This window comes from Taudactylus pleione, unplaced genomic scaffold, assembly GCF_031769625.1.
Source record: "Taudactylus pleione unplaced genomic scaffold, aTauple2 ptg000017l, whole genome shotgun sequence".
Taxonomy (NCBI): Eukaryota; Metazoa; Chordata; class Amphibia; order Anura; family Myobatrachidae; genus Taudactylus; species Taudactylus pleione.
In genome coordinates, this window is record NW_028284419.1 from 1,202,853 (window position 1) to 1,230,783 (window position 27,931).

The 27,931-nt window shown below is 46.7% G+C and overlaps 1 protein-coding gene across 3 annotated transcripts in view; it reads right to left on the bottom strand.

The window, feature by feature from the left end:
- LOC148540743 (ferric reductase 1-like) overlaps nucleotides 1-27,931 on the bottom strand; it is a 211,477-nt gene that overhangs the window by 10,449 nt on the left and 173,097 nt on the right. For all 3 annotated transcript variants that reach the window (XM_088481523.1, XM_088481505.1, XM_088481514.1), the window contains one exon: nucleotides 600-807. In XM_088481523.1, coding sequence (XP_088337649.1) covers nucleotides 600-807 — 208 coding nt within the window. The remainder of the gene's footprint in view (nucleotides 1-599; nucleotides 808-27,931) is intronic.

A 27,931-nucleotide genomic window follows, 5' to 3' on the forward strand; every position in this document is an offset into this window, starting at 1 on the left:
TGCACCCATTTATTCAATACTTACCTCTCAGGAGTCCCGCATTGGCAGTAGCAGTGCTGTACAAATCACCTGGAAAATGCCTGCTGTGCCATTTCCCTGGTGACCTGTGCATGCACAGAAGACTCTGGCACAAAACAGTGACCAGAGTCTACTGCTGTGCTCAATGTGCTACCGGGTAGAGAGGAGGTGGCCCGGATGGAGACTGCACACAGGCCCCCTTCTCTCTTAATTCGCCCCTGATTCTCTGTACCATGCATATGCGCAAGGAAGATTGAAAGTGCCGAACAAGTGATTCATCCATTGATGGATCTCTCTTTGTCTTTGCATGAAATGAACATTTCTAGGTGGCAACTGGGCAGTGTCCATACAACAGAGAGCAATGGCATCATTATGGCCTGAAGATTCGTATAAATGTCATTAAAAGCTTGTTTAGAATGCCCAATGCAGTATATAGTTATGCAGTATATTTCTGTTCCGACAAATCTGTAACAGTTACAATTCTTGAAAACTCCAAAATCGTACAACATTGTTCTAATTTTTTTAAATCATGACACAATAAAGAAGCAATACACAAATACATGGTGATGGAGAAAACTTACAGTGGGAATACTGGTTCTTCCATTTGTAATTGATGTGTTTTGTCCCTTTGTGGTACTTGATGTGGCAGTGGCAACATGTTTGGTTGTGGTAGTGGCAGTAGTAGTGGTAGTGGTAGTAGATGTGGTTGTATTGGGGGGAGCAACATATGCAATCTTTGAACTAACCACATTAGTCCAGAAAATCGTCTTCACTTGTACAACAGTGGCTCTAAAATATGAATAGAATTTAGTTGATTAGGATAAAATATTTGGTTATGAATTGTTATTTGCTTAATTCATTTCATACTATACCATATGTTTTTAGTTTAACTAATAAATAACAAAGCACAAGAAAGGAAGGAAAATCACAACTACAAAATGCAAAGTGACTCTAACATCTAAAGTTAACAGTATGTTATCCTCTGCAGTAAAATGTGCTGTAATATACCTCCAAACTAGATGGATTTGGGCTCTGAGTACCCTTGCCCATTATTGTTTCCTATTTCTCTTTAGCAATACTATCTAACACTTCCATCTACATCCCTACCACTGGCACATACACATATTCATTTGAACATTTTAGCTCAACATAATTAATTTTAAGTGCGTTTATTGTTAACTAGTACATAGCAGTCTGCTACTATGTGTGGACATGTCTGTGTACTGTATATATGGTTGAAACAAACACAAGCAAATGTGCATATGTGGACAGAGAAGAGGGGGCTCATGTGCAGTCTCCATGCGGGCCCCCTCCTCTCTCCACAGTGCAGTTGTGAGTAGACTCTGACACTGCAAGAGTCTACTGCGCACGTGCATGTCTTTGCGAACATGACACCCCTGCCATATTCTGAGTGAGTTCTTTATTGTGTACTCGCAAATCTCTGTGAAAATGGTGCCATTTCCTGGTGGATTGTGTATCGCTGACTGAGGTAAGTATATAATATGGGTGCACAGTGTATGGTGTGGTTATGCCTTTGCATTTGGATTTTAATTGTAAGTTCTCCTCTGAACAAGATTGCAGGGCAGAATAAAACAACCTTGTAAAGATGTTTGATACAAAGTCACAAGCTAAAACATTACCTAAAAAATAAAACAAACAATTATAAGCATATGGCTCTGGATAATGTTTAGGAATCGGTATGTAATACTAACAGATGGGATCCAGGCAGTCAGAATCCCGACGCCTGGATCCCGACGCCTGGATCCCAACAGGGTTAATATTCCGACACTTGGTGGTTGGTATGCTAACTCTCCCCCACCCCCTACCCCTCCCTCCCTGGTGCCAGAACCTAACCTCCCCACCTAACACCTAAACCTAACCCCCCCTTCTCCGCACCCTAAACCTAACCCTCACCCCTTAGTGACTAACCCCCCCTAGTGCCTAACCCCTAAATCTAACCCCCCCACCCTGCTCTTAACCTTTGGCATCCCTACAGTCGGGATGTCGCCGTCAGGATTCTGACCAGCGTTTGTATTCTGGTGCCGGTAAGGTAAGCATCAGCATCCAGACCACCGGGATGCCGAATGCATACCGTTTTTAGTGCTTTAATAGATACTATAATCAGAGCCATAACAGGGCTAAAATTGGCCCTGGTTAGCCTGCACCTTTAGTGCACGACATCATGACATTGGTTGCATTACGTCATTATGTCACGCAGAGAGGGTGCGGTTGGCATATCCAGTAACTGCAGAGCTGACTTGGAGTGTCCTGAGGACACGCCAGATCAGATACACAGACTGCAGGGTTTCTGTCTGGAGCGTCTAAATGACGCTCTGGCAGCAACGCAGTAGTGATCCTGGCTGAATGGTGCCATTCCAGACAACCTGCTAGCCAGAGCAAGAACCATGGGGTGTCGATGGTGCCGCCCACAGAGCCCTGTGCTCTGTGCGGCGGCACCCGTTGCACACCTCTAGTTACGGCCCTGACTAACCAGATATAAAAATTGGAGATGTACGGTTCAGTTTTCCTAAAATATGAACACACCTGAACTTAGTGGTTCCAAGTCGAATCAAGTCCCAGTTCGGAATCACTTTCAGGTTCGGAGTGGAAACGAGTCCCGATTCGGGTCTGCTGTCAGTTTGGAACTCAGATCTAAAAAACGTACTCTGGTTTTGAATTGCATTTTAAACATGTCCAAATTACATGATTTTAGCTGTTGTTATCGTTTTTTATTGATTTTTAAGGAATCCAAAATTGAATCCAAATCAAAACACTTGATAGTGGTTTTGGCAAAACCAAAACATGATGCTGAATTAGAAACAAAACCAAAACACGGTGGTCCGCGCACATCTCTAATAGAAAGTAGAGATGTGCGCCGACTCCTGTTTTTTGGATCTGTATCTCCTTCGTGTTTTGGATCTGGATTTGATTTGCCAAAACCGCCCTTGCGTATTTTAGTTTTGGTTTTGGATCTGTATTTTTTATAAAAAAGTATAAAACAGCTAAAATCACATAATTTTGGCCTGTTTTTGTTCCTACAGTATTATTAACCTCAATAACATTTATTTCCAGTCATTTCCAGGCAATTTTGACCACCTCACAGCTCACAATATTGATTTCATCCAGTTTAGGCCAAAAGGTTGCATCGAGCTAGCTGGCTGACTTAGCTAAGCAACAGCAGTGGGTGGCACTAACATGTGGCAGTTCAGCTTCCAACATGGCACAGAGTGGCACTGCAGTGGTAGACTGGATGGCAGTTTAATAAACTATACGACCCCATAGGAAGTTAAAACATCAAGAATGTTTTCTTTAATCAAAAACTAGGTCAGAGGCCTGAAAGAGTTGGAATATGTTTTGGACTGAAGAAAGGGAAAGGATGGATGGATTGATCAGTTTTTAATTTATTTTTATGTTTTGATTCTTAAGAAAATATATGAGAGAGGATCACTGTAGGATCATGTTCTTCAGTTCCTGAAATACATATTTGAATTGGAGGAGGTGTTTTTTAAGACATCTTTGATCTGGAGGAGGTTTTCTTTATATATCTAATAGAAATATGGTGACCTTGTTTGTGGAGGTGCTGCTAAATAGTACACACTATAAACAGATGTTTATTTTGTGCTCAGAGAGGTTGTTAGGGACAATGGGGCCAAAACATGCTGTCTACGGCAACTCCCAGCATCTGTGCTATTTGCCAGGCCCTCTGGAAGTTGTTTGTCAACAATGGGTGGCGTTCCTCAGGTTACCTTAGCCTGCCTTAATCACTGCATGTAACATGTAAAATTTAAATATGTATGTAATGTACACAACTAATTTTTGTATTAAACATATTTGAACTTTATTGCACACATCCTGGCAGGAAGATGCTCCGTGCAGCTTCTCATATTTCTGGTCTCTTGCATGACACCCACCATCTACATTATCCAGTTATTCCACTTAGAGTAACCTACATACAAAGGAGGCAGGTGATTATTGTGCTTAACCGAGATTTATAACAGCCTATCAATTCTCCAGGGTCCTTGGGAAACTGGGTGTGGTTGGGGGGGGCGGAGGGAAAATAAAAAAAAATGGGTAAATTTGAAATTCTTTTGTTTTGCCCACGCAATCAACTTGATGGTTCAAAATGTAAAAAAACAAAAATAAAGGGGCATACAGGAGATGCTGTTTGTGGTCAAAACTATTTCTGGACATTTTTGGGATGCGTCAACATGGCACATCAGGATGCAAATGTTTTCTTTAATCAAGAGAAGCCTGAGGGAGATATTTTATGTATGTAGTTGAAGACAGAAAAATGAAAGGGTTGATTTGTAGTAAATTTAATTTAAGTTTTTGATACCGAAGCAAATATTTGAGGGAGGAGGGAAGTCATTTACAAAGAAAATTAACTCATTCACATCAGTCCTTGCCCCAGTTGAGCTCTTTGGTGGCTCCACATATTTTTAAAAAAAATTAAAGGGGCATGCAGGAAATGCTGTCAGTGGCAGCACACAAAACGGAAGCTCTGAACAGGAAGGGGGCAGAGGGATTTTAAAGTCTGGTACTAAACATATGTTATCATTGTGTGTTATTCTGTGATTATGTATGGGAAGGCTGGGAGGGGAGGAGGGAGAACATCTCCAGATACCATAAAAAGAACAGCCTCTCCATTTGGTGCTTGAGTTGCAGCTCACTAAACATGGCTGTTATGATCAAGGAAAGTCAAACCCACCAGGTTGGCATCTACAAATCAAGGTTGAAAAATGGCAAAAAGTATACTTATTTGTGATTTTAGTTAAAATAAAGACAGTATGAAACTAAAAAAAAAAAGTAAGCTTCAGAGCAGCAGCATAAAAGCACGGCAATTTAAAAAAATATAGGACATCTATGAAACATTTGCCACATAGCAGTGACAGACAGGATGGCAGTTTAATAAACTACAGTATAAACTTAAAAATGTCAGGCAGCAATGCCCCAAACAGCACATAATGCAAATACTGTAACAGAGGTGCAAGATAGACTTGTCATTGGGCCCTTCCACCCACCCTTATGTTGTTGTTGTATATATTAAACAGGACATGCACAGTTTAACAAATCAATCACTTCAGCGACACGGACTGCCAATTGTGGCTGAAGCAATTGGTTTGTTTGGGCCCCTACAAAACAAGCTACCAATGGGCAGCTGACATTGTTGGCAATGATCTCTCCTGCACAAACTGGCTTTACAGAGGCAAGATGTTGTCGCCATCTTCATCCGATTACTCACCCTCATCAGTGTGTACAGTACATCATCTTCACACAATATTAACTTGTCCCCGCTGGAATCCACCATTACAGGTGCCTCTGTAATTTTTGGATGTAATTAGCAGTAAAGATCTTCCTGGAATTTGTAGTTCATTTTGATGAACATAATTTTTTCCAGATTTTGAGGAAGTAGCCTCCTACGCCGAACGCTGACAAGGTTCCCGGCTGTGCTGAACACCTTTTCTGAGTACACACTGGAGGGTGGGCAGCTCAAGTAAAGAAAAGCCAGTTTGTGCAAGGGCCTCCAAATGGCCTTTTTTTCCTTCCAGTAGTCAAACAGACTGTTTGACATGCTTATTTGGATGCTATTATTCAGTCCTCAACCATTCTTTGAATGGTGACCATATCAGATGGAGTCACGGTAGAGGTCTCATTAATTGTAGGCAATTCTTTTAGACCTGACTGTTACAACCCGGATTTGTTTAACCATGCCGTTGGGTCACTTGCTACCTGTGTGGTCAGCTGGCTGGCTCCGATCTCCGGTTGTGTCTCCACTGCCATCACAATGAGACGCAGGCTTCACTTCTGGCTTGCTAGGCCGCATCTGGCATCCAGCCCCAGAGTACTGCTGTCCTGATCACTTCATTGATCCAGCCAGTCCCTAACCAGTCTGAGTCAGCTGGGACCATCTGACGCTGCTCCTCCAATCCTGGCTAACTTGACAGTATATAATCTAGCCTCTGGCTCTCATTTATTGCCAGTAAAATGTCTCGCTCAGTCCCTACTGAGTGAAGCTAACTGTGCTCCGGTTACAATTGTTTGTTTTCCTGTTGGTGCAGTTCTGTTTGTATTTATGGCACTAACCCTCCATGTTATTCAATTCATGTATATCAGTATCTCAAGTTGCACAAGTAATCCCAGCTTCTTCCAGTGTGCTGGAACTGTGCTACACCTGTGTAAAGCATCCATCTGTCTGCTCAGGTATATCAGCTGTTCCTGATTCCCTGGTTCTGTTCCAGTGTGCTGAATTTGTGCTACACCTGTTCAAAGCATCCACCTGTCTGCTCAGGTTTATCAGCCATTCCTACTTCTCTGGTTCCATGCCAGACTATTCTACAGTTACCATCCATTCTGGTGTTCGGTCTGTGGGCCTGATTCCGACCCGGTCGCAAGTGCTGAGCGCTTGCAACCGGGTCGATGGTGGCCCAGAGCACATGCGCACGACGGAGCCGGATAGCGACGGGCAATCCGTCGCTCAGGGTCTCATACCAAAGGGGGCATGCTGTCGATGTTGAGTGACAGCACGTCCCCTTTGGTGGGCGGGTCGGGGGAGTGGCTGCCCAAACAGAGGCGTTCCCATGTGAAAGCCTCCATTTGGGGGCGGCCCCACTGACTACACTAGTTATGTCAGTGGGAGAGATTTCGGCTCTGTTAGAGCCGATATCTCTCTGGGGCTTGCGACAACGAGACCCTATCACAAGGGTCTCGTCGCAAGCCCGATGGTCGCGATGGTCTTGACCATCACGACCATCTTCCTGGCCGCTCGCTATAGCTATGGGTAGTCACCCACAGCTATGCGAGCGGCCAGGAGGCCGGCAAAAAAGAAAATAGCCCGGCCCTGATTCAGAGTGAGCGCTCTGTCAGAGCGTCCGGCTCTGAATCACGGCCTGTATCTGGCCCTGTTATCTTTAGAGTGCTCTCAGACTACAGATAACACCCAGTCAAAGCCTGTTAAATACTTCTGCTAAAATCTGCCACTCAAGTGTCGTGGACCACAGAACCAAGTAAGAAAATTGCTTTTATTATTATCAAGTAACAACCCAGTCCAGCCTAGTAAATCTATTGTTACACTCTTCTCTGCTACATACATCATACCATCTAGAACACCAAAGTCCCTGGTGGTCTAGAAGGTACGATCCAGCATCTCTCTGCCGAGACCCTTACACATGTCAAGAGGTATCCTTAGGCCTGCCAGCTTTGCATACATACATCCCACTACTCAAATAGACATCTACTCGACCCTGGGCCCACAAACAAATACAGGCATGATACCGACCAGATGTCAAAACTTAGTTGTATTGACTCATCTGCATCACCAGTGGGGCTTTTTTTGGAAAGTTTAGTTTTTTCTTGGCAACCACATTTCCTAGAGAAACTGAAAGAGGAGCCATCGCTGCATCACATGCCACTTGAGCTGACAATTTGTTTACCAACAGATTTTTGCATCTCTTCAGATCTGTGTCCGTTGGGATGAAAGACATGATATAAGACTTAAACCTAGGATCGAGCATGGTTGCCAAAATGTATTGATCTGATTGGAAGGTCCTTTCAACCCTTTGATCCTGGTGAAGCGAATAAAGGTCTTAATCTACAAGTCCAACATACTGTTATGAATTCCAATGACCACTTCTAGTAAGCCATCTAGAACTCAGGCTATGAGGTCTTCCGCCACTATCAACCGCCCGTTGTTCCCTTAGAGATAGTAACTCATCGGTATTTAGGCGGTCGCCTGGATTTACTGCTCGGAGTAGTAGCAGCTTACAGTACAAGGAGTGTCAGTTGGAATTCTGTGATGAGGGAAAGAGCTGAAACAGGAAGAGTCAATGGTGTAATTGAGAGAGGTGTGGCTTGTGTGCTGATGGAGCAGCACTTGTGCAGATGGTGTGGCAAATATGCCGATGGTGCGGCAAGAATCAATGGAAGAAAGCTGATTGAGTACTGCAGCTTGTGTGCCAATGGTGCAGCTATAGTCACTGGTAGACAGTTGGTAGTGTATGCTGCAGCTTTGAGAGCCAATGGTGCTGCAAATGTGCCAATGATGTGTCTTGCCTGCCAAGGGTGTGGCAACAGCTGATGATTGACAGTTGGTAGTAGATGCTGCGGCTTTGAGAGCCAATGGTGCGGCAAATGTGCCGATGATGCAGCAATTGTGCCGATGGAGTGGCATTTGCTGATGGTAGACAGTTGGTAGTAGATGCTGTGGCTGCGAGAGCCAATAGCAGCACAGTTGCACTGATGCGGCTAGGAAGCTGTAGGAGAAGCTGGAGATATGGGGACAGCACGGAAGCTGCTGGTGCAGCTAAGGTGGCAATAGTGCAGTAAAAGCCAATGGTAGAAATTTAGTAGTAGTTGCTGCGGCTTTGAGAGCCGATGGCAGCACAGTGGTATAGGTGAAGCTGGAGAGCTGGAGACAGCACTGAAGCCACTACAGGAAGACCAGAATCTTCACCACGAGGAGGAACAGAATGCTGACCATGCAGCCGAGCTTAGGAAACCCACAGGAACGCTATAGTCATCAAGGCAGTAAAAGGCCAGCATGTACAAATAGGAGGACCATCCAATAACGCAGTGCTAAGGATAACATGGACATCCTGAGGCATGCCGATCACCTAGGAACCGAGGGAACTGGAACCACAGCATCCAGGGAAGGCGAACTGCTTGAGGGAGACAAGTCGTGACCACGACTTGTAACAACAGTACCCCCCCTTAACGTGGGGTTGAAGAACTCAGTCAATAGGCACAAGGGTGCAACTTGTTATCAACAAGATCCTTCTGAGACAGAATGGCTCCAGCTCCCACTTCAGAGGCATCAACTTCCAGAATGAATGGAAGCTATGGGTCTGGGTGCCATAGCACTGGAGCTAGAGTGGATGCAACCTTCATGGCTTCGAAGGCCTGGACCACTTTGGATCACCAGTTTGAGATGTCCGCCCCTTTCTTGGTCAACTCAACAATGGGTGCAACAATGGTGGAAAAAAAATCAAATAAATCTGCGGTAATAGTTTGAAAAGCCAAGGAACCGCTGGACTGCTTTGAGAGTAGTAGTCTAAATGCATTTTGAAATTGCCTCAACCTTACCAGGATCCATGGAAAAACCTTGGGAAGAAATCACGTAGCCTAGAAAGGAAATTTCGGTGACATCAAAATCACACTTTTCTAGCTTCACATAGAGGTGATTTTCACGCAATTTCTGTAGAACTAGGCGTACATGCTGATGGTGTTGGTCCAGTGACTGAGAAAAGATAAGAATGTTGTCCAAATAAACAACCACGAATTTCCCCTGGAATTCTCTAAGGATGTCATTAATGAGATCTTGGAAGCCCGCCGGGACACTGGATTAGACCAAACGGCATGACCAAGTACTCATAATGTCCAGTGTGAGTACTGAAGGCTGTTTTCCAATCATCCCCACTCCTTATTCTGATCAAGTTGTATGCTCCTCTAAGGTCTATTTTAGAGAAGATGTTGGCCTGGCATAGCCGATCAAAAGATGAGAGGAAGCGGATAGAAGTTTTTGATGGTGATGTTATTCAGACATCTGTAATTGATACATGGACGAAAGGACCCATCTTTTTTCTCCATGAAAAAGAACCCAGCCCCCACTGGTGACTTAGAGGGGCGGATAAATTCCTTCCCCAATGTGTTTTTGATGTAATCTCTCATCGCCATATCCTCTGGAACAGAAAGGGAATACAACCGGCCTTTAGGTAATTTGCCATTAAATTGATGGCACAGTCGTAGGCCCGGTGCAGAGGAAGGACATATGCCAGCTGCTTGGAAAAAACATTGGCAAAATCTTGGTACTGGAGTGGGATGACTGGAGGATCCTCGGCAACTGCAGCATGAACTGTCCTAATAGGGAGTGCTAGACATTGAGTCTGACAGGCATGGCTCCATTTTATGATTTCCCCAGAGGACCAATCCACTATGGGGTTATGATCCCTGATCCAGGGGAGACCAAGAATGACAGGGCCAAGAGACAATGGAGGAGATAGAAAGACATGGGGCCAAATGTAATAGGGTGACAGTTTAGAAAAGTGAGAGTTTCTGACACTTTTTAAACTTTGCCAATGTAATAAAGTCCAAAAACAAAGTAACAGAGCGAAACTTGCATGTTTTTTTAGACTTAAAAAACTCTCATGATTTAAAATCTCATTCAGATGTTTTCCCATTTTGAAGATAAAACTCAACCAATGTGAGAGTTTACTGCTAAACTCTCACATTTTCTAAACTCTCACCCTATTACATTTGGCCCATGGTCTCTGAATGCAAGATTCTGACTGACAAACGGAGAGGAGCCGTTTTAAACTTAAGATGACCTGACAAAAATATATCCTCCATCCAGTCTACAGATTGGGAATTTCTGATCCAAAGGGAGAGCTGGTACACCCAGTGTGCAAAAAAAAGGAAATCCTTGATGTTGCCAGTCACTCCACTATCCAAAAATGCCGAAGTAGTCAGGGTGGAGTTAACAAGTTGGATGGCTGATGGAACTAACGCTGAGTTTTTGGAGGAAATGGGAGCCAGGCATAAGTGCAATTCGTACCAAACACCTAGGCCTTTCCTTTTACCGGTTTAAGCGGACAATCATTCACGGCATGCCCCTCGTCTCCGCAATACATACAGAGGCCAAAGGATCATCTTCTGCGTCTCTCTTCGGCTGATAAGCGAGATGCACCAATCTGCATTGGCTCTTCTGTGTCCAAAGGTGGAACCCAACTGAGAGAACGAGGTGACTTGTGGGAAGGTTCTGTTCTCATCTCCGTTCCCATAGATGCCAGTCAATCCTAATGGCCTGCTGCATGAGATCATCCAAGGACTCAGAAGGAGAGTGCTGAATGACAATGTCCTTGATAGCCTCAGAGAGATCGAGACAGTATTGGCTGCGGAGAGCCAGATCATTACAACCCGAGTCAGTTGCACATCTGTGGAATTCTGAGGCGTAATCTTATGCCAATTCTGAACCTGTTGAGGGAACATAATTTAGACTCAGCCAGAGCAGTTCGGTCCGAGTCATCATATAACAGGCCTAAGGCAATGAAGAAGGCATCAACGGTCTGTAATGCAGCCTGGGTTAAGGGCAACCCAAAGTCCCAAGTTTTTGGATCCCCCTGAAGCAGAGAGATTGCCAGCCCCACACATTGCAACTGTGTCCGAGAAGAGAACAGACGAAGCCTATAGTATAGTTTGCAACTTTTGCGGAGGTTTAAAAACTGTTGGCGATCCGGAAAGCCAGAGACAGCACAGAAGCCACTACGGGAAAACCAGAATCTTCACTATGAGGAGGAACAAAATGCTGACCATGCAGCCGAGCCAAGGGAACCCACAGGAATGCTATAGTCGGCGAGGCAGCAAAAGGCCAGTGTGTACAAATAGGAAGACCATCCAATCACGCAGTGCTAAGGATAGCATGGACGTCCTGAGGCATGCCATTTGCCTAGGAACCAAGGAAACCAGAACCACAACATCCAGGGAAGGCAAACTGCTTGAGGGAGACAAGTCGTGAACACGACTTGTAACACATACTTAGCAGAATCGCTTAATTTCACCGCCTCAGTTTCTCAAGCTGCTTTTCCATCAATTCTAATTAGGAGAATTACCTGACTCAAGCTGACAGTGTCTGAACTCACTTCACAGGTGACTACTTAGAAGGGTTTCAGCACTTTGCACAACATAGGAAGTATTTTTCACTGAGCTTGAGTAAGGTACATCCCACTCCTCTTCCTATGTCATAGTTCGTGAATTATGTCATTCTGTGAATTAGCAGCTCCACCATTTTGTGAGTGACAGCAATCTTATTCTGTGAGAGTGCTCAATCTGCAGTTAACCACAGGGTGCAATGGCATATGATTTCTGTATTGCGCAAGGAACACGTCCATTAAGGCATCAGCCTTAATGATCATAACTTCATTGCTTTATGAAGTTTGAGTGGCAGAAAATCAATAGGTTTTGTGAAATTTCAGATCATGTCTAAGCAGCCTTAATGGGACATGTGAAACCGTAAGATTTTTTGTCTATGGAATTTCGTAGTATTTTTAAAAAGTATTAACTATCAGGGTTTGGATGAGCAAACCAGACCACCTGCAGGGGAGATGGGCAACAAAATGTTACACTAATGCAGGTGGAAGAAGGGACAGCACACAGGAGGTTGGTTTGGGAGGTGCAGAGTGCGAGATGGCTGTAGGGGTGTGGGGTAGCGGCAGCAGCGGTGGTGCAGAGCAGTGGCAGTGGTGCAGTGCAAACAGGGCATCTGTGGGCGACAGAGGGCTCATTGGTAGTGTGTATGCACCTGAGAAAATCAAATCAATAAGTCACAGTTGCACGAATGCAGCAGTGACATCCATCTACGCAACTGTTAAAAATTGAATGTGTAAAAGAAAAAAGCATAGCCCTGCCCCCAGGCTTCCCAGTACTGGTTGTGCTACATACAAGGGACAAATGACGTAGGGATTCCCCGTATGAAGAACAACCAGCACCAGGCTTTTGAGAACCAGTCCTGGTTGCCAAAATATGGGGGGCAAATGACGTAGGGGTCCCCCGTATTTGGCGCAACCAGCACTGGGCTCTGAGTCTGTCCTGGTTCTGGAAATACAGGGGGGAATCCATAGGGCCCCCCTGTATATCCAGAACCAGCACTGGACCCGTTCTAGCAGGGGGATGATGCCACAGCCAGGGGAGCCCTTTCACCGGGCCCCCCCCTGCCGCAGCATCACCCGTGACTGCTAGTCAGCCCAGGCCAGGGATCCCAGGGGAGTTGGAGACCCCCCCATTAAAGGGGTCCCCCATCTCCAGAGCACCCCAGGCCCAGGCTCATGACCCGGGGCTATCTCCAGCACCCGTGGGCGGTGGGTGCTGGGTTGAATTGTGTTGTGCATATGAATATAAAAATATTGTCCTTTACAGTAGTACTACAGGTCCCAGCAGGCATCCCCCGCATACTGGCACTTGGAGAACCACAAGTACCAGCAGGCGGGGCACTAAGGGCCAGCTGGTACCTATAGTACCCCTGCAAAATAAATATTAAATTAAAACAGATACTGTTTTTTTAAATATTTTATTTAGCGGGACCTTCACCTGGGAGGCTGCAGCCTTAAGCTTTTTTTCATAGCTGCCGCTCCCCCAGGACTTCTACGGCGTCTTCACCTAGAGGGCGACGGCCTTTAAGCTCTTTTTCCTGGCCGTCACCCATCCAGGGCTTCTGCGGCATCTTCTCTCTTCTGTCTTCGGCCGCTCTTTTCTGCTGATTCGCTGCAGCCAACTAAGTGCACGTACCTCGCGCTGGCAGTATTTAAGCCAGCCGAGGGGGCAGGGCGATGATGTCGCGAGCCATAATTGGCTCGCGGCGGCCATCTTTGATTTTTAAAAATGGCACTGAGGTGCCATTTTTGAAAAGGGCTCGCTTGGTTCTCACCATTGAAATCAATGGTGAGAACCGCTCATTGGCTTAGAGGCAGAAGGCTCGCCTCTTTCAGCCAATGAGCGCTCCGCACCGGGATTTCTGGACTGAAATCCCACAGCGGAGCTGTCATTCGGGTAGTAGAGTCCTTAGAGGACACTACTAATGTCCGTGGGCTCGGGTAATTAGTTTTTTTTTATTTACCAAGACCCAGGATTTGCCTATTTTGGAACGAAGAGGACAGATCTACGCATAGGAGGAGGTGAGTATGAAATTTTTATTACAGGTGCACATTTGGATTACCTACTGGAGAAGAGGACAGATTGGCTTCAGGGATACTAGGTAAGTATGTGAGATAGTGTGTGCATGTGTGAGTACATGTGTGTGTGCATGTATGTTTTAATAAAATTATGCTTTTCTATGGTGTGTTGTGTGTTTTTTTAATATTGCTTTTGTTGTGAAACTACAGCTACCAGCATGCCCGTAATGCCCTGCATGCTGGTACTTGTGGTTCTTCAAGTACCAGCATGTGGGGGAGGCTTGCCGGGAACTGTAGTTCCACAGCAAAAGCCAATATTTATATTTTCAAATGCACCACACTTTACATAATCAACCAAGCACCAACCGCCCAGGGGTGCTGGGGATAGCCCCAGGCTATCAGCCTGGGCCTGGGCTGCCCTGAGAAGGGGACCCCTTTATTGTGGGGGTCCCCAACTCCCCAGGGATTCTAAGCCTGGGCTGACTAGCAGTCAGGGGTGATGCTGCGGCTGGGGGGCCCGGGTCCGGGGTTCTTTTGTCTCCTGTATTTAGTACAACCAGTGCTGGGGCTTTTTTGGGGGTGGGGCCACGCAATTTTTTTTTAAAACACAGGCAGCCAGTCCTGGTTGTGCTTAAATGCAGGGGACAAATTACATAGAGGTCCCCCATATTTAAGCACAACCAGTACCGGGCTAGTCAGAACCAGCCCTGGTTGCCAAAATACGGGTGTACAAATGACATAGGGGTCCCCCATAAGTTGTGCAACCAGGACTGGGCTCTGATCCGGTCTTGGTTCTGGAAATACAGGGGAAAAAATGAGTAGGGTCCCCCTGTATTCTCCAGGACCAGCACCGGACTAATTCTAACAGGGGGCTGATGCCACAGCCAGGGGAGCCCTTTAACCGGGCCCCCCAGACGCAGCATCAGCCCTGACCACAAGTCAGTCCAGGCTGGGGATCCCTGAGGAGCTGATGGCCCGGGGCTATCCCCAGCACCCCTGGGCAGTGGGTGCTGGGTTGATTGTGTGATGTGGTACATTTTAAAGAATATTTTCTTTTGCAGGTGAACTATAGGTTCCAGCATGCCTCTCTGCATGCTGGTACTTGGAAAACCACAAGTACCAACATGCTGGGCATTAGGGCCCACTGCCACCTGTAGTCCACCTGTAAACAAAATATTAAAATAACACAACACACTTTAGTATTGTAATATTTTATTTTATAGGTCTTCACCTGGGGGATGGTGGCCTTTAAGCTCATTTATGAGGCCGCCACCACCCCAGGGTTTAGGCCTCTTCGCCTGGCGGGCGCCAACCCACCAGGACTTCACCGACTTCGCCTGGCGGACACCAACCTGCCAGGGCTTCGGCATCTTTGCCTGGTGGATACCAACCCACCAGGGCTTTGGCGTATTTGCCTGGTGGGCACCAACCCGCCAGGGCTTCAACGTCTTCACCTAGAGGGCGGCAGCCTGTGTCAGCTCATTTTCATGGCTGCTGCCCACTAGGACTTATGGCATCTTCGCCTGGCGTCACCAACCTGCCAGGGCTTCGGCGGCTTCACCTAGTGGGCAGCAGCCTGTGTCAGCTCTTTTTCGTGGCTCTTCACCAGGCAGGCACCCACCCGCCAGGGCTTTGCTGTCTTCGCCTAGTGGGCTGCAGCCTAACAGCTCTTTTTCGTGGCTGCCTCCCACTAGGACTTCCGGCGTCTTCGCCTGGCTGGCACCAACTCACCAGGGCTTCGGTGACTTCGCCTAGTGGGCGGCAGCACGTGTTAGCTCTTTTTCATGACTGCCCCCCTATGACTTCAGGTGTGTTCGCCTGGTGGGCGCCAACCTGCCAGGCCTTCGGCATCTTCACCTGGTGGGTGCCAGCCTGTGTCAGCTTTTTTTCATGACTACCACGCACTAGGACATATGGCGTCTTCGCCTGGTGGGCACCAATCTGCCATGGCTTCGGCATCTTCACCTTATGGGCACCAACCAACCAGGGCTTCAGCGTATTCACCTGGTGGGCACCAACCTGCCAGGGATTCAATGTCTTCACCTAGTGGGCGGCAGCCCGTGTTAGCTTTCTTTCGTGGCTGCCTCCCACTAGGACTTCTGGTGTCTTCACCTGGCAGGCGCCAACCCGTCAAGGCTTCGGCGTCTCTACCTGGTGGGCGCCAACCCGCCCGGGCTTCGACGTCTTCACCTAGTGAGTGACAGCCTGTGTCAGCTCTTTTTCATGGCTGCCGCCCACTAGGACTTATGGTGTCTTTGCCTGGCGGGCGCCAACCCGCTAGGGCTTTGGCGTCTTCACCTGGTGGGCACCAACCCGCCAGGGCTACGGTGTCTTTTCCTAGTGGGCAGCAGCCTGTGTTAGCTCTTTTTCATGACTGCCTCCCCCTATGACTTCTGGTGTGTTCACCTGGCGGGCGCCAACCCGCCAGGGCTTCGGCGTCTTCACCTGGTGGGCCCCAGCCTGTCAGCTCTTTTTCATGGCTACCGCCCACTAGGACTTATGGCGTCTTCGCCTGGTGGGTACCAATCTGCCAGGGCTTTGGCATCTTCACCTGGCGGGCGCTAACCCACCAGGGCTTCAGCGTAATCGCCTGGCGGGCACCAACCTGCCAGGGATTCAACGTCTTCACCTAGTGGGCAGGAGCCTGTGTCAGCTCTTTTTCATGGCTGCTGCACACTAGGACTTATGGCGTCTTCGCCTGGCGGGCGCTAACCCACCAGGGCTTCGGTGTCTTCGTCTAGTGGGCAGCAGCCTGTTTTCTTTTCCCCTTTTTTATTATGTGACAGAGACTACTGGTCACTGTACCAACAGCGTCACAATACTTTTATGAATATTACACTGGTATTACTGACCAACAGCTTCACAATACTCTTATGAATATTACACTGCGGTATGGCCAGCAGTGACACAGTGCTTATGTATGGATACAAGGGGGGAGTGGTACGGCATACAGTGTCACAGTGCTCATAGAGATACACTGGGGTACAGCACAAAAAAAATCTTTTTAACTTTTTTTTACTTATTATTATTTTTTACAGTCTGTGGACGGACAGCACACCCCTGGATTGGATACAGAGCCCCCTCCTGGGCAGAGCACAGCACACCCTGGTTTTGCACAATAACCCCCTGGACAGAGCACAGTGACAGCACACACCTGGATTGCTCACATAGTCCCCTCTAGACAGAGCACAACACAACCCTGCTTTGGACAACAGCCAGAGCACAGTGACAGCACACCCCTGGATTGGATACACAGTCCACCCCCCTCTGGTCAGGGAAGAGCACACCCCTGTTTTGGACAACAGTCAGGGCACAGTGAAAGCCAGCTGGAAACGGGAGAGAGGGTGCAATTACTCACCCCGGTCACCTGCTTCTCCTGGCTGGGTCCCGGTGCCTGCGCAATTGATCTGTCAGGCACTGGGACCGGCGCACTAGAGGTGAGGAGCCGCGCAAGTGCATGCCACCGGCATCCAAAGGGCTGCATCGCACTATGGACAGACTTTTGCTCTGGGAGCTTTTCTTTAGTAGGAAAGTCTCCTGTCATTCTTTCTTTTTAGCCTCGTTACAATGACACCTGTCAAGTGTGGGATATTTTAGGCAGCAAGTGAAAAGTCGGTTCTTAAAGTTGATATGTTGGTAGCAGGAATAATAGGCAAGTGTAAGGATCTGAACGACTTTGACAAGGGCCAAATTGTGATGGCTAGATGACTGGATCAGAGTATTTCCAAAATGGCAGGTATTGTTGGGGGTTCGCGGTATACCAAAAGTGGATCAAGGAAGGTCATGGGCCTGATTTAGAGATGGATGCTAATTAATTTGCTAGTACAACTTCCGTCTCAACAGCAGTTCTGGAAATATATCAGCCTTTTAATTGTGCACTAGCTTGTGACGGAGAGTACAAGCACTGAGGTGCTGACTTTCAGGCTCCATGGACTGTGCAACTGCATCGGTGGTTGTAAGCACTCCACCATCGGTACATCATTGGCACTTGTGGTAGCCTAGGGGTTACTCAGGCTATTCATCTCAAATACCTCTGAGGCTGTGGATGTGCAATTGGGAATGCAGCCGCGATCAAAGACACGCCATTTATACTCCCATAGCACGCCCATAATATGACCTTTTTCTGCAAACACTTCAGCTCACCCCCAGTCTCCACCCTCAAACGGGCAAGGATTGCAGATACCATTTGTACTCATAGCGATCTCGTACACAATTATGGATGCCATCGCACACCTCGGTTAGCACGTGTGTAGTAAGGGTTTACTACACTTTTTGAGCATGCACATTAGCAAAAAATTCACTCAACTGTGTAAAAATCTGTATTACATCCATCTCTGATTTAGGCCTCATGTACACCCAAGGCTCATTAATGCGCTTGGGGAGCAAAGGCTAGCCCCTCTTGTTCGATCCCACAGAAGAGCTACTGTAGCACAAATTGCTGAAAAAGTTAATGCTGGATATAATAGAAAGGTGCCAGAACACACAGTGCATCAAGGCTTGCCCTTGACCAGAGAGACCATGCTAACATCTGCTAACCTCTGCCCAGTGCTGAAAGTGCCTACAATGGGCATGTGAACATTAGAACTGGACCATGGACCATAGAAGTAATTTGGTCTCCAGCTTCTATGTGCTGACAATGAGGGGAGGTGAGTAGGATGAGGAGTTGAAGTCGCATGCAGGGAGTGATGGGAAAATATCCATCTACCCCTGCAGTTTTTGTAAAAAAAAACTAAAAAAAAATCTTCAGAAAATGCCATCTAAATGTTTTGTTATTTATGGTAAGAAATTTTTGATTATTGTAATGTTTCCTGCTTGCTAAATATCAGAAAACATTAATAGCTTTAGAGAGCAATGGGTCTAAAATGTGAAAATGTAGGAGAAGATAATTACGTTATTTCCTATGTTAAGACTTTTCTACATAGGAATATTACTTAAAACATTTGGAAACTTTCTATTTCAGTATGTATTTTTTGGGTCTATTCATCATCACTTAATTTCTACAAACTTAGGGCCTCATTCAGACCTACTCGCAAGCGGCTGTCCGCTCGCAAGTGGGTCAATGGTGTGCACTGCGCATGCGCAAGACGGAGGGAGCTCCGTCGTGCGCATGCGCCAGACGCGACGAGCGAAGGACTTTCCTTCGCTCGTTGTGTCTGATCAAAGGGGGCGTGCTGTTGATGTTGATTGACAGCACGCCCCCTTTGGTGGGCATGCCGGGGGCGTGCCTGCCAGACGGAGGCGTTCCCAAGGGAACGCCTACCGTCAGAAGCCGGCCCCACTGACATCACTAGTGATGTCAGTGGGAGTGATTTTGGCTCTGATAGAGCCAAAATCACTCCAGGGCTTGTGGTCGAAAACCCCGACCACAGGCTTCTGGTCGCACTGGCGATGGTCGTGATGGTCAAGACCATCGCGACCATCATCCTGCACGCTCGTATGTGCTGTGGGTGGTGACCCACAGCTATACGAGCGTCCAGGAGGACGCTCCATTTTTATGGAGGACAGCCCTCATTCAGAGCGAGCGCTCTGCTCAGAGCGTCCGGCTCTGAATGAGGGCCTTAGATTCAAATTTTCACATATTTTTATAGAAATTAAGTGCCAGGATAATTCATCATTCTTGAAATGCAGAAGATATCACTGATATCTCCTGGTTACAGTTGTCTCCCTTTCATTTCCACAGTCCCCATACTATAGTATGGGGATGTGGAAATTATGTAATTCATCAAGTTCTGAAAAAGCCTTTTCTTGGACTTGGCATTGGTACTGTATGCCATCCTGAGATGGCACACAGCATCCAATACTGTAGAGGAGTCTGAAAAGATCACTCCCTGCTGTGTCCTCTTAACTTAATAAAGCTCCCTCCCAGGTCCCCCAGGCAGTCCGCCTGTGAGCCAGGAAAAGGGCACAGCAGAGGTGGTGGGGGACTGGCCTTGTGGGGCTGCACGGTCTCTGTGGGGGACAAAGACTCCCGTTACGGCTGCAACTCTGTGGTGACAGGGGGGCTAGGGGACAGGCAGCGGGGTTGGCCGGAGCGGGGGGAGTGAGCAGACAAGTGGGCGAGTGGGCTACTGGGCTCTTCTGGCTTTGTTGCTTCATTGTCTCTTCACAGCCTGTTTTCAAGCTGCACATGTGCAGCTTTAAGACAGACTGCAAAGAGTCCAGGCAGCATGAAAAAAATCCCCATATTCCGAAAATCTGTCTCAGCAAAAAGAGCAGCTTTTCAGAAGCGATAATTAAGTATAGGAGGTATGGTGAATGCCTCCAATACTTGGATTGAACTTGCAGCAAGTTCAATCCTTAATTATCACATGGGAAATTTTTCCCTTAATGAATAGACCCCTTTAAGAGCTGAAATACTTTGCTAATTAGGCCCCATAGACCCGGCTAGTGCTTTTCCTTTCTTAGCAGATATAACTTTGTTGATTTTACATTGGACATTACAATAGACCATGCGGCTTACTGTACTATACTCAAACATGAGAAAATTCCTGTCAGGATTCAGTCTGGGATCAGCTGTTACTCACCGCAGTGCCAGCTTCCCCTGACTAGCCGCTCAGTCAGACGCCAGGTGCAGCAGTGGGTGACACGCTGAGTATTATCCCCAGGGCCCTGTTGTCTTCCACGCAATTCTCCATATCGGAGTTCCTGCGGTGATGTCATCAGCACAGCCGTATTGTCTGCCTTACCTGACCGGACCCTCCACCAATGGTAGCCTAGTCACCTCTCAGCTGACTCTCTCCCCCAATGGACCTCTACCTAAGGGTATAAAGCAGGACTCCAGGAAATCGGAAGTCGCCTGAACAACTTCTCTTCTCCAGTAGCTGCTAGCTTTGGATCGCTGTTTCAGGCTCCACGCTGTTGTATCCTCAGTATGATTCACCAGTCTCTGTGTTATTGTCCAGTGATATTCAGCATCAGTCACTACTGATATTCTCCAGTGATATTCGGCATCGGTCACTACCAATACTCTTCTGTGATATTCAACATCAGTCACTACCGATACTCTTGAGTGATATTCAACATCAGTCACTACCAATACTCTTCAGTGATATTCAACATCAGTCACTACTAATATTCTTCAGGAATATTCAACATCGGTAGCTACAGATATTCCTGCCTCCCCACTTAGTCACCCCGACTTCTGGTCCTCTGACTGCAAACCTCAAGGGCCAGGTCATGACAAATCCTTTATTCATTCAATAAGCTAAAAAGGAGTCAGAGCTCCACATAGTCAGATTATTCCTATTTTCAGCCGCTTATGAGAAAATGTATATTCGTTTGTAATTTAGGAAACTATTTTAATATATGGACATTATTCTTTGCTTCAGCATCTCGCTACTATTTCTATAAGTTATCAGAATTTATCAATTTACCTGAATATATTACCTTATTATGGTGGTGTGACTACCAGCAGATTTTAGGTATATGTAACCCCCCTTTTACCACTAAAGGGACTCTTGGTTACTAAGGGCTCTATTTAATAATATTATTTTTACTAAAATAAAGTGAAAAAGGGTGTTTTCACATCCATTTCACATTATTTTAGTATCACCTAAAGTTACTAAAGGGCTATTGGAGTAGAATTCGTAAAATTCTACTCCAAGCCCTAATTATCACTTATCACTTATTTTTAGTAAGCAGATCGCATTTCCCATAATTGTAATGGGGAATGTGATCTGGCCAAAGTTACTAAAAATAAATTGTGAAAAAATACAGAGGAAAGCCCTGTGATAATAACGCCACCTGGAGGTGGCGTTATCCAGGGCCTTCCCCGGTTGCAGGACTCCTGCTCTGCTCTAACGGGCAGAGCAGAACCCGGAGCCAGCCCCAGTGATCAGCTGTGTGGTGTAAACAGACCACACACTGATACACTGTAAAAGGAAAAAAAAAAGAAAAAATCTGTAAAAAAAAACTTACCTGAGTCCAGGGAGTGGAGATCGGGGCTCCAGTGATGGCTCCCCTCTGGTCAGCTGGTCTCCCAGCCTGCACTGGTGCCCGGTCATCACCTGACCGGGTCCCAGTGCAGGGTGGGATGTCAACTACCGGAGCCATGCGTCGGCACTTGTCACAGAATTTTTTGCAAAAATAATATGGGTGCAGGGTGTGCGGTTGGGGCCCATGTGCACCACAAGCCCTGCACCCATTATAGATATACCCCTGACTTATGGCATAAAGCAATAAGAATAGAATATAAATAAAGGATGATAATAATAATATTAATAGAATACATTACAATTGCATTGTCAATCAACAGTAAGCTTTTAGGGAAGAGTATTAGGTAGTAGTACACAACTACTTACACTTTATACTATAGAGGGATAACAATAACAGTCAATATTGATCAGATGTAATAGATGACTCTTATGACAACCAGATTTTGTAGTCCCTCCATTGCTGTCAACCTAGTTAAAGAACTATACCCTGGTTGTCCTGTTCCCCACTGGATGCTGCTAACTGCAACCTGAATGCAGTGACGTGTGGTGAGGTAAATGGCTGGGAGACACTGGCTAGTATCAGAGCCAGATTTACACACGCATATATGAACCCGAGGGTTCATGTGGGCATTATACAAAGGTGGGTGCAGCAATATATAGTGCTGGAAATTCGCTGTGTTTTGATCAGGGATGTGCAGAAAAGGTAGACAGGGGAGGCAGTGCGTTTTGACTATAAAAATTATTATAATAATAAAAATAATAAATTTATAATATTTTCTTTACATTTTTCTTATGATTTTTATAGTCAAAACTTTGGAGCATACCTAAGTATGACAGGAAAGGCTCTGCCTCACCTGCCTCACCTGACCGCACATCACTGCCTGAATGCCGGTGGGCATAATCAAATGCTGAACATATGAGTTTACTTCCTTTATACTCTTAAACCAGTTCTGTTGCCCTTACAGCAGTTAAACAGAAAACATAGAGTTTGTAAAAGTCTCTTAATAAGTAAATTGAACTCTGGGCCTCATTCAGAGCCGTACGCTATTTGCGGACGGTCGTTCTGAAAAAGGGGCTGGCTATTTAAGTCTGAATGAGCGAACAAAACCTGCGGCCGCTATTTTGAAAAAAACGCACCCTGGCCGCTCGCATCATACGTCATCTCCGGTATTTATTAGATTAATCGAGTACATCGAAGGGCGTATGAACTGCTCGCTATTCTTGTGGTTGGATTTTTCTACCGCAATCATGTGAGCAGTTCTGGCTAAAAGACAACCAAGTGACGTGGTGGATGACGCTGCTTTGTTAATTATGCACTCCCATTAAACGCCCGTTTTGACCGTTTGGCACGCCTGCGTTTGGATCTCCACTCCCCGTTTTCAAGCACCTTCCCCTGTTACCACCCACAAACGCCTCATCCTGTCACTCAAATTAGCAGGCATTCGCTATTTTGCGAGCACATGAATTTCGACCGCACTGACTGGTTCGCGCATGTGTATTACAACCCGTACGCATGCGCAGAAGTGCGAACATCGCTCCGAACGAACGAGCGGCCGCTTACGAGCGGCTCTGAATCAGGTCCTCTGTCTCTCCTAAACTTATACTCTGCTGTAGAGATGATGGAACATGAGATAATAGTACTGATTTCATAGCCTGTCACAGTTCTCTAACTCACTGAAGATAAAATAAATATAAGTAAATATCCCAGTGTTAATATCACTCATCCAACTCTCTGCATCTTCCTCCCACTGACATGTTGTACTGAGGGCCCGCTCAGACCCGGACACAACGCAACATTCGCTCGTAGCTTGCCGATTTTTTGCATTCTGCGCATGCGTATAAGCCGCAGTGTGCCTGTTCAAGCCAGTCTTAGCGATCGGGAATCGGGCGCTCGAAGTACACAGACTGAGCGCTAATTTGAGTGGCAGACAGTGCCGTTTGTGGGTGGTGTCAGGGGAAGGTTTATGAAAACGGCGGTGTGGATGTGTGAATGCAGGCATGCCTGTGTGTTTTAACGGCGTTTCATGGGCGTGCATAGTTATCATGGAGGTGTCATTGTACATGTCACCTGGTTGTATTACAGCCTGCAGTGATCGCAGTGCTTGCGGCAGGGTATGGTCTACCTCAAGGGCTACGAGCAGCTCAGATAGCTCTCGATGTTACTGATATTGCATACACTTCCTGGAGATGACGTGTGCTGCGAAAGAAAAGGGGGTGTCTTTAGACTGGCGTGCATTCGCTCTGCCATCTCTCTCTAAGATATATAGTAGGGATGTGCGCCGGACCATTTTTGCCAGATTTGGATTTGGTTCTAATTTGTCGTCCGGCTTTGGATTTGGATTTGCCAAACTGAGGTGACTGGCTTTGGATTTGGATTTGGATTTTTTTTACAAAAATTGACAAAAAAAGCTAAAATCACATAAATTGGTCCTTTTTTCTTCTTAGAGTATCATTAACCTCAATAACATTAATTTCCTGTCATTTATTGTCAATTTAGACCACCTCACAGCTTATAATATTGTTTTCAACATTATTGGCCAAAGGTTGCAGTGAGCTGAATGGTTACTAAGCGACAAAGCAGCGGCACAGTCACTACAATTTAAAGCACATCTATGACACATTGCCACATAGCAGTGGCAGAAATGGAAAGTAGTTCACCCACCCAGTGGGGTACGGCCAGTAGAATCATAGTACTTGTTACACAGTGGGCTACGGCTCAAGGAGTCATAGTGCACAATCTTATTCACATTACACCGCACATAGGCCCTGATTCACATTACACCATAAAGTAGTGTCTCTTATTTATGTTATGACACACAGTAGTGCCCCTTTTACACAATGCCCACAGTAGTGCCCCTTTTACACAATGCCCACAGTAGTGCCCCTTTTACACAATGCCCACAGTAGTGCCCCTTTTACACAATGCCCACAGTAGTGACCCTTTTACACAATGCCCACAGTAGTGACCCTTATACACAAAGCCCACAGTAGTAATGCCCCTTATACAATGCCCACAGTAGTAGTGCCACTTATACAATGCCCCCAGCAGTGGTGTCCCTTACACAATGGCCCCAGTAGTGGTGCCCCCTATGCAGTCCCCTTAGTAGTAGGGCCCCCTATGCAGTGCCCCCAGTAGTAGTATGCCCCCCAGCAGTATACCCCCCATTAGCATGCCCCCCAGTAGTATGCCCCCCAGTAGCAGTGCCCCCATTAGCAGGCCCCCAGTAGTAGTGCCCCCATTAGCATGCCCCAAGTAGTATGCCCCCCAGTAGCAGTGCCCTCTGTAGTAGTGCCTCAGTAGTAGTGCCCCCATTAACATGCCCCGAGTAGTGGTATGCCCCCCATTAGCAGGCCCCCAGTAGTAGTATGCCTCCCTTAGCAGGCCCCCAGTAGTAGTATGCCCCCCTTAGCAGGCCCCCAGTAGTAGTATGCCCCCACTTAGCAGGCCCCCAGTAGTAGTATGCCCCCCCTTAGCAGGTCCCCAGTAGTGGTATGCCCCCCCTTAGCAGGCCCCCAGTAGTAGTATGCCCCCCCTTAGCAGGCCTCCAGTAGTAGTAGTATGCCCCCCTTAGCAGGCCCCCAGTAGTAGTGCCCCCATTAGCAGGCCCCCAGTAGTAGTAGAGGCCCCATTAGCAGGCCCCCAGTAGTAATATGCCCCCCCTTAGCAGGCTCCCAGTAGTAATATGCCTCCCACTAGCAGGCCTCCAGTAGTAGTATACCCTCCATTAGCAGGCCCCCACTTAGCAGGCCCCCAGTAGTAATATGCCCCCCACTAGCAGGCCCCCAGTAGTAGTATACCCCCCATTAATGCCCCCTTACACACACGCATAAAAAAAAAAAAAAACAACTTACCTGAATCCCCACTCCCGCCGCTGTCCACTCTGCTCTGCTGTCACATGCTGAGGAGGAAGCCAGAAGACGGAGCTCATGAGTGAGCTCCAACCGGCTCCCTCCGTGCAGCAGCCAATGAGAGTCTGTGTGACTCTCATTGGCTGCTATTGCAAACACACAGCTGCCGCTGGTGGCTGTGTGTTTGATCTGTGTAGGGCAGACCGCTATCACAGCGGTCTGCCCTAAACTAGAGGAGCTCTGACGTCAGATTCTCTCATGAGAATCCGACATCAGGGAGCTGCGGCTCGGCCTCAAACGGGGATCCGAGTCAGGCGGGGAACACCCGAGCAGCGTTCGGGTGAACTCGGATCCCCAATGTTCGGAGCGGTTTGGATTCCACAGAATCGAAACCGCTCATCTCTAATATATAGGGCGTCCTTAAGCCTTGCTGTGTGATCGCGGAATTTGCATACCCTGCCCCTGACGACTGCGAAAGTGTGCTGCATTGCATCTGGGTCTGAATCGCCCCATAAGTTCTTTACAGTCAGAGTTTGTGCAAACATATATTTAAATATGCTAATCTCTCCTAAAGATAAAGTCCTCCCTCCTGTGTGGAAGCTATGTATGCTTAAGGAGTATGAAATCGCTAATGAGGGCTTAAACCCTATGCTGCCACTCCCTGCTCACCACCTCCTCTATGCTGATGTGCCCTGATTTAGTAGATTTGGTCCAGCCAGTGGCTGGTCATCCATACTAACACTCCCATATGCTGAGGAGCACCTCTGCTGATGCTCCCTCCTGCCACAGTTAGTTGCTGCCAGCTCTGCCATTGCAGCGCCACTCTGCTGTCTCTCGACTGTATGTCCTGTGCACCTCATCATGAGCTCCACCTACCATCTCCGGCCACAGCCTCTGGTTGGCTACAGGTAATTTATCCACCCTGCCACCAATAAGTGTCGGCCCTAGATGCCGAGTCCACCAGCTCCCTCTCTGGCTCCACCCCCCTGCACCTGGTAGCCACTTTATAGCTCTGCTACTGCCCAGGACACAGGGGGTGAGCACTCAAGGAAGTGACTAGCAGATTCCCTGTCAGTCTCCAGGCAGCACCTTTTTATACCTCTCTCTCTTTCCCTACCCTTCTTTCTCTGATAGGAACTCAACCACTCCCAGCCATATCACACCGCCCCTTCTACTCCTGTGCATGTGCATCCCACACACTGAGGACCAGCCTCACCACAGAGAAAAAAGTACAACATAAACCGATATGTAAATACATTAAATATATATATCATGAATTACAATACTTCATCATAAATACATGACACACATATACATTTTACTTCATGAATTGTGACTATATACAGTACATATATACACACAAATATATATATATATATATATATATATATAGTGCAAAAATAGCCGGCACTCCACAAAAACTTAAATAATTGCCCGGGTGCCATCCAATGGAAAAAATACCAAACATGTATAAAAATAACTGCGGCACTCACAGGACTCTGATAAAGAAGACTCACGACTCAGGTAGGTCAAAGTTCAACGTTTCAGTCTGGCGACTTTTATCAAGAACTAAGGACAGAAGATACAGTGCATACCTTTATACCCAGTGACATCCCATAGTGACCATGTGCAACGCTAACACCGCCGTCGATGACGTCATCAGGGCGGGACAGAGCGCTTGCACAGTGATGCAGCCGCACCAAGCGTGGTTGCCATGGTGAGTAACCAGGGCAACCTGCTGATACTATACAAACATAGATACACAGCCGCGGCATGCTGTACTCCCCACCGCTTCCAGCGCTCGTTGGGGAGAAAGCATGCGGCTGATGCTAACTGGCAGCAACGATGTTACACTGCCCGATGAGAACCGGCAACAGTGTCAAACAACTAGCGGCATACATGTGATAATAAACAATAGATAAATAAAGAGGTGACAAAGTGATACATGTGCGTAACTATAGCAAGAATTCCCCACAGTATTGCAAAATAAGATAAATGCATTACATGAGACAATAATACTGTATAGCACAGGTGATGATAACCATGGACTGAGAGCGGTCATGGACCACATCATAAGGTTAAACAAATGAAACACTTAGCAATAAATCCAGACATATACAAATATATGGACAGTAATCCATGAGGTAAGTCAGAAGTATTAACCACTGCATGACCAAACTAATTATAGATATCAATGATGCATGGTAAAGCATGGTTGTGGCTATATAAAAAATGGTAAATCATATGACAATATGAAGACTACTAATCAATGGAATGAATTAAAGAAATGAATTAACCCCTACCTGACTAAACTGGTCATTGTGAACCAAAATGCATAGTGATGCGTGGTTCTGGCTATACCAAACATGGTATGACATGTGAGAATAGAATATAGGGTGGCCTTGGCCACTGCAGAATAGCAAATTAATCAAAAAATAGATCCATAACCTGGCCGTAATCAAATGTAGAAATGTT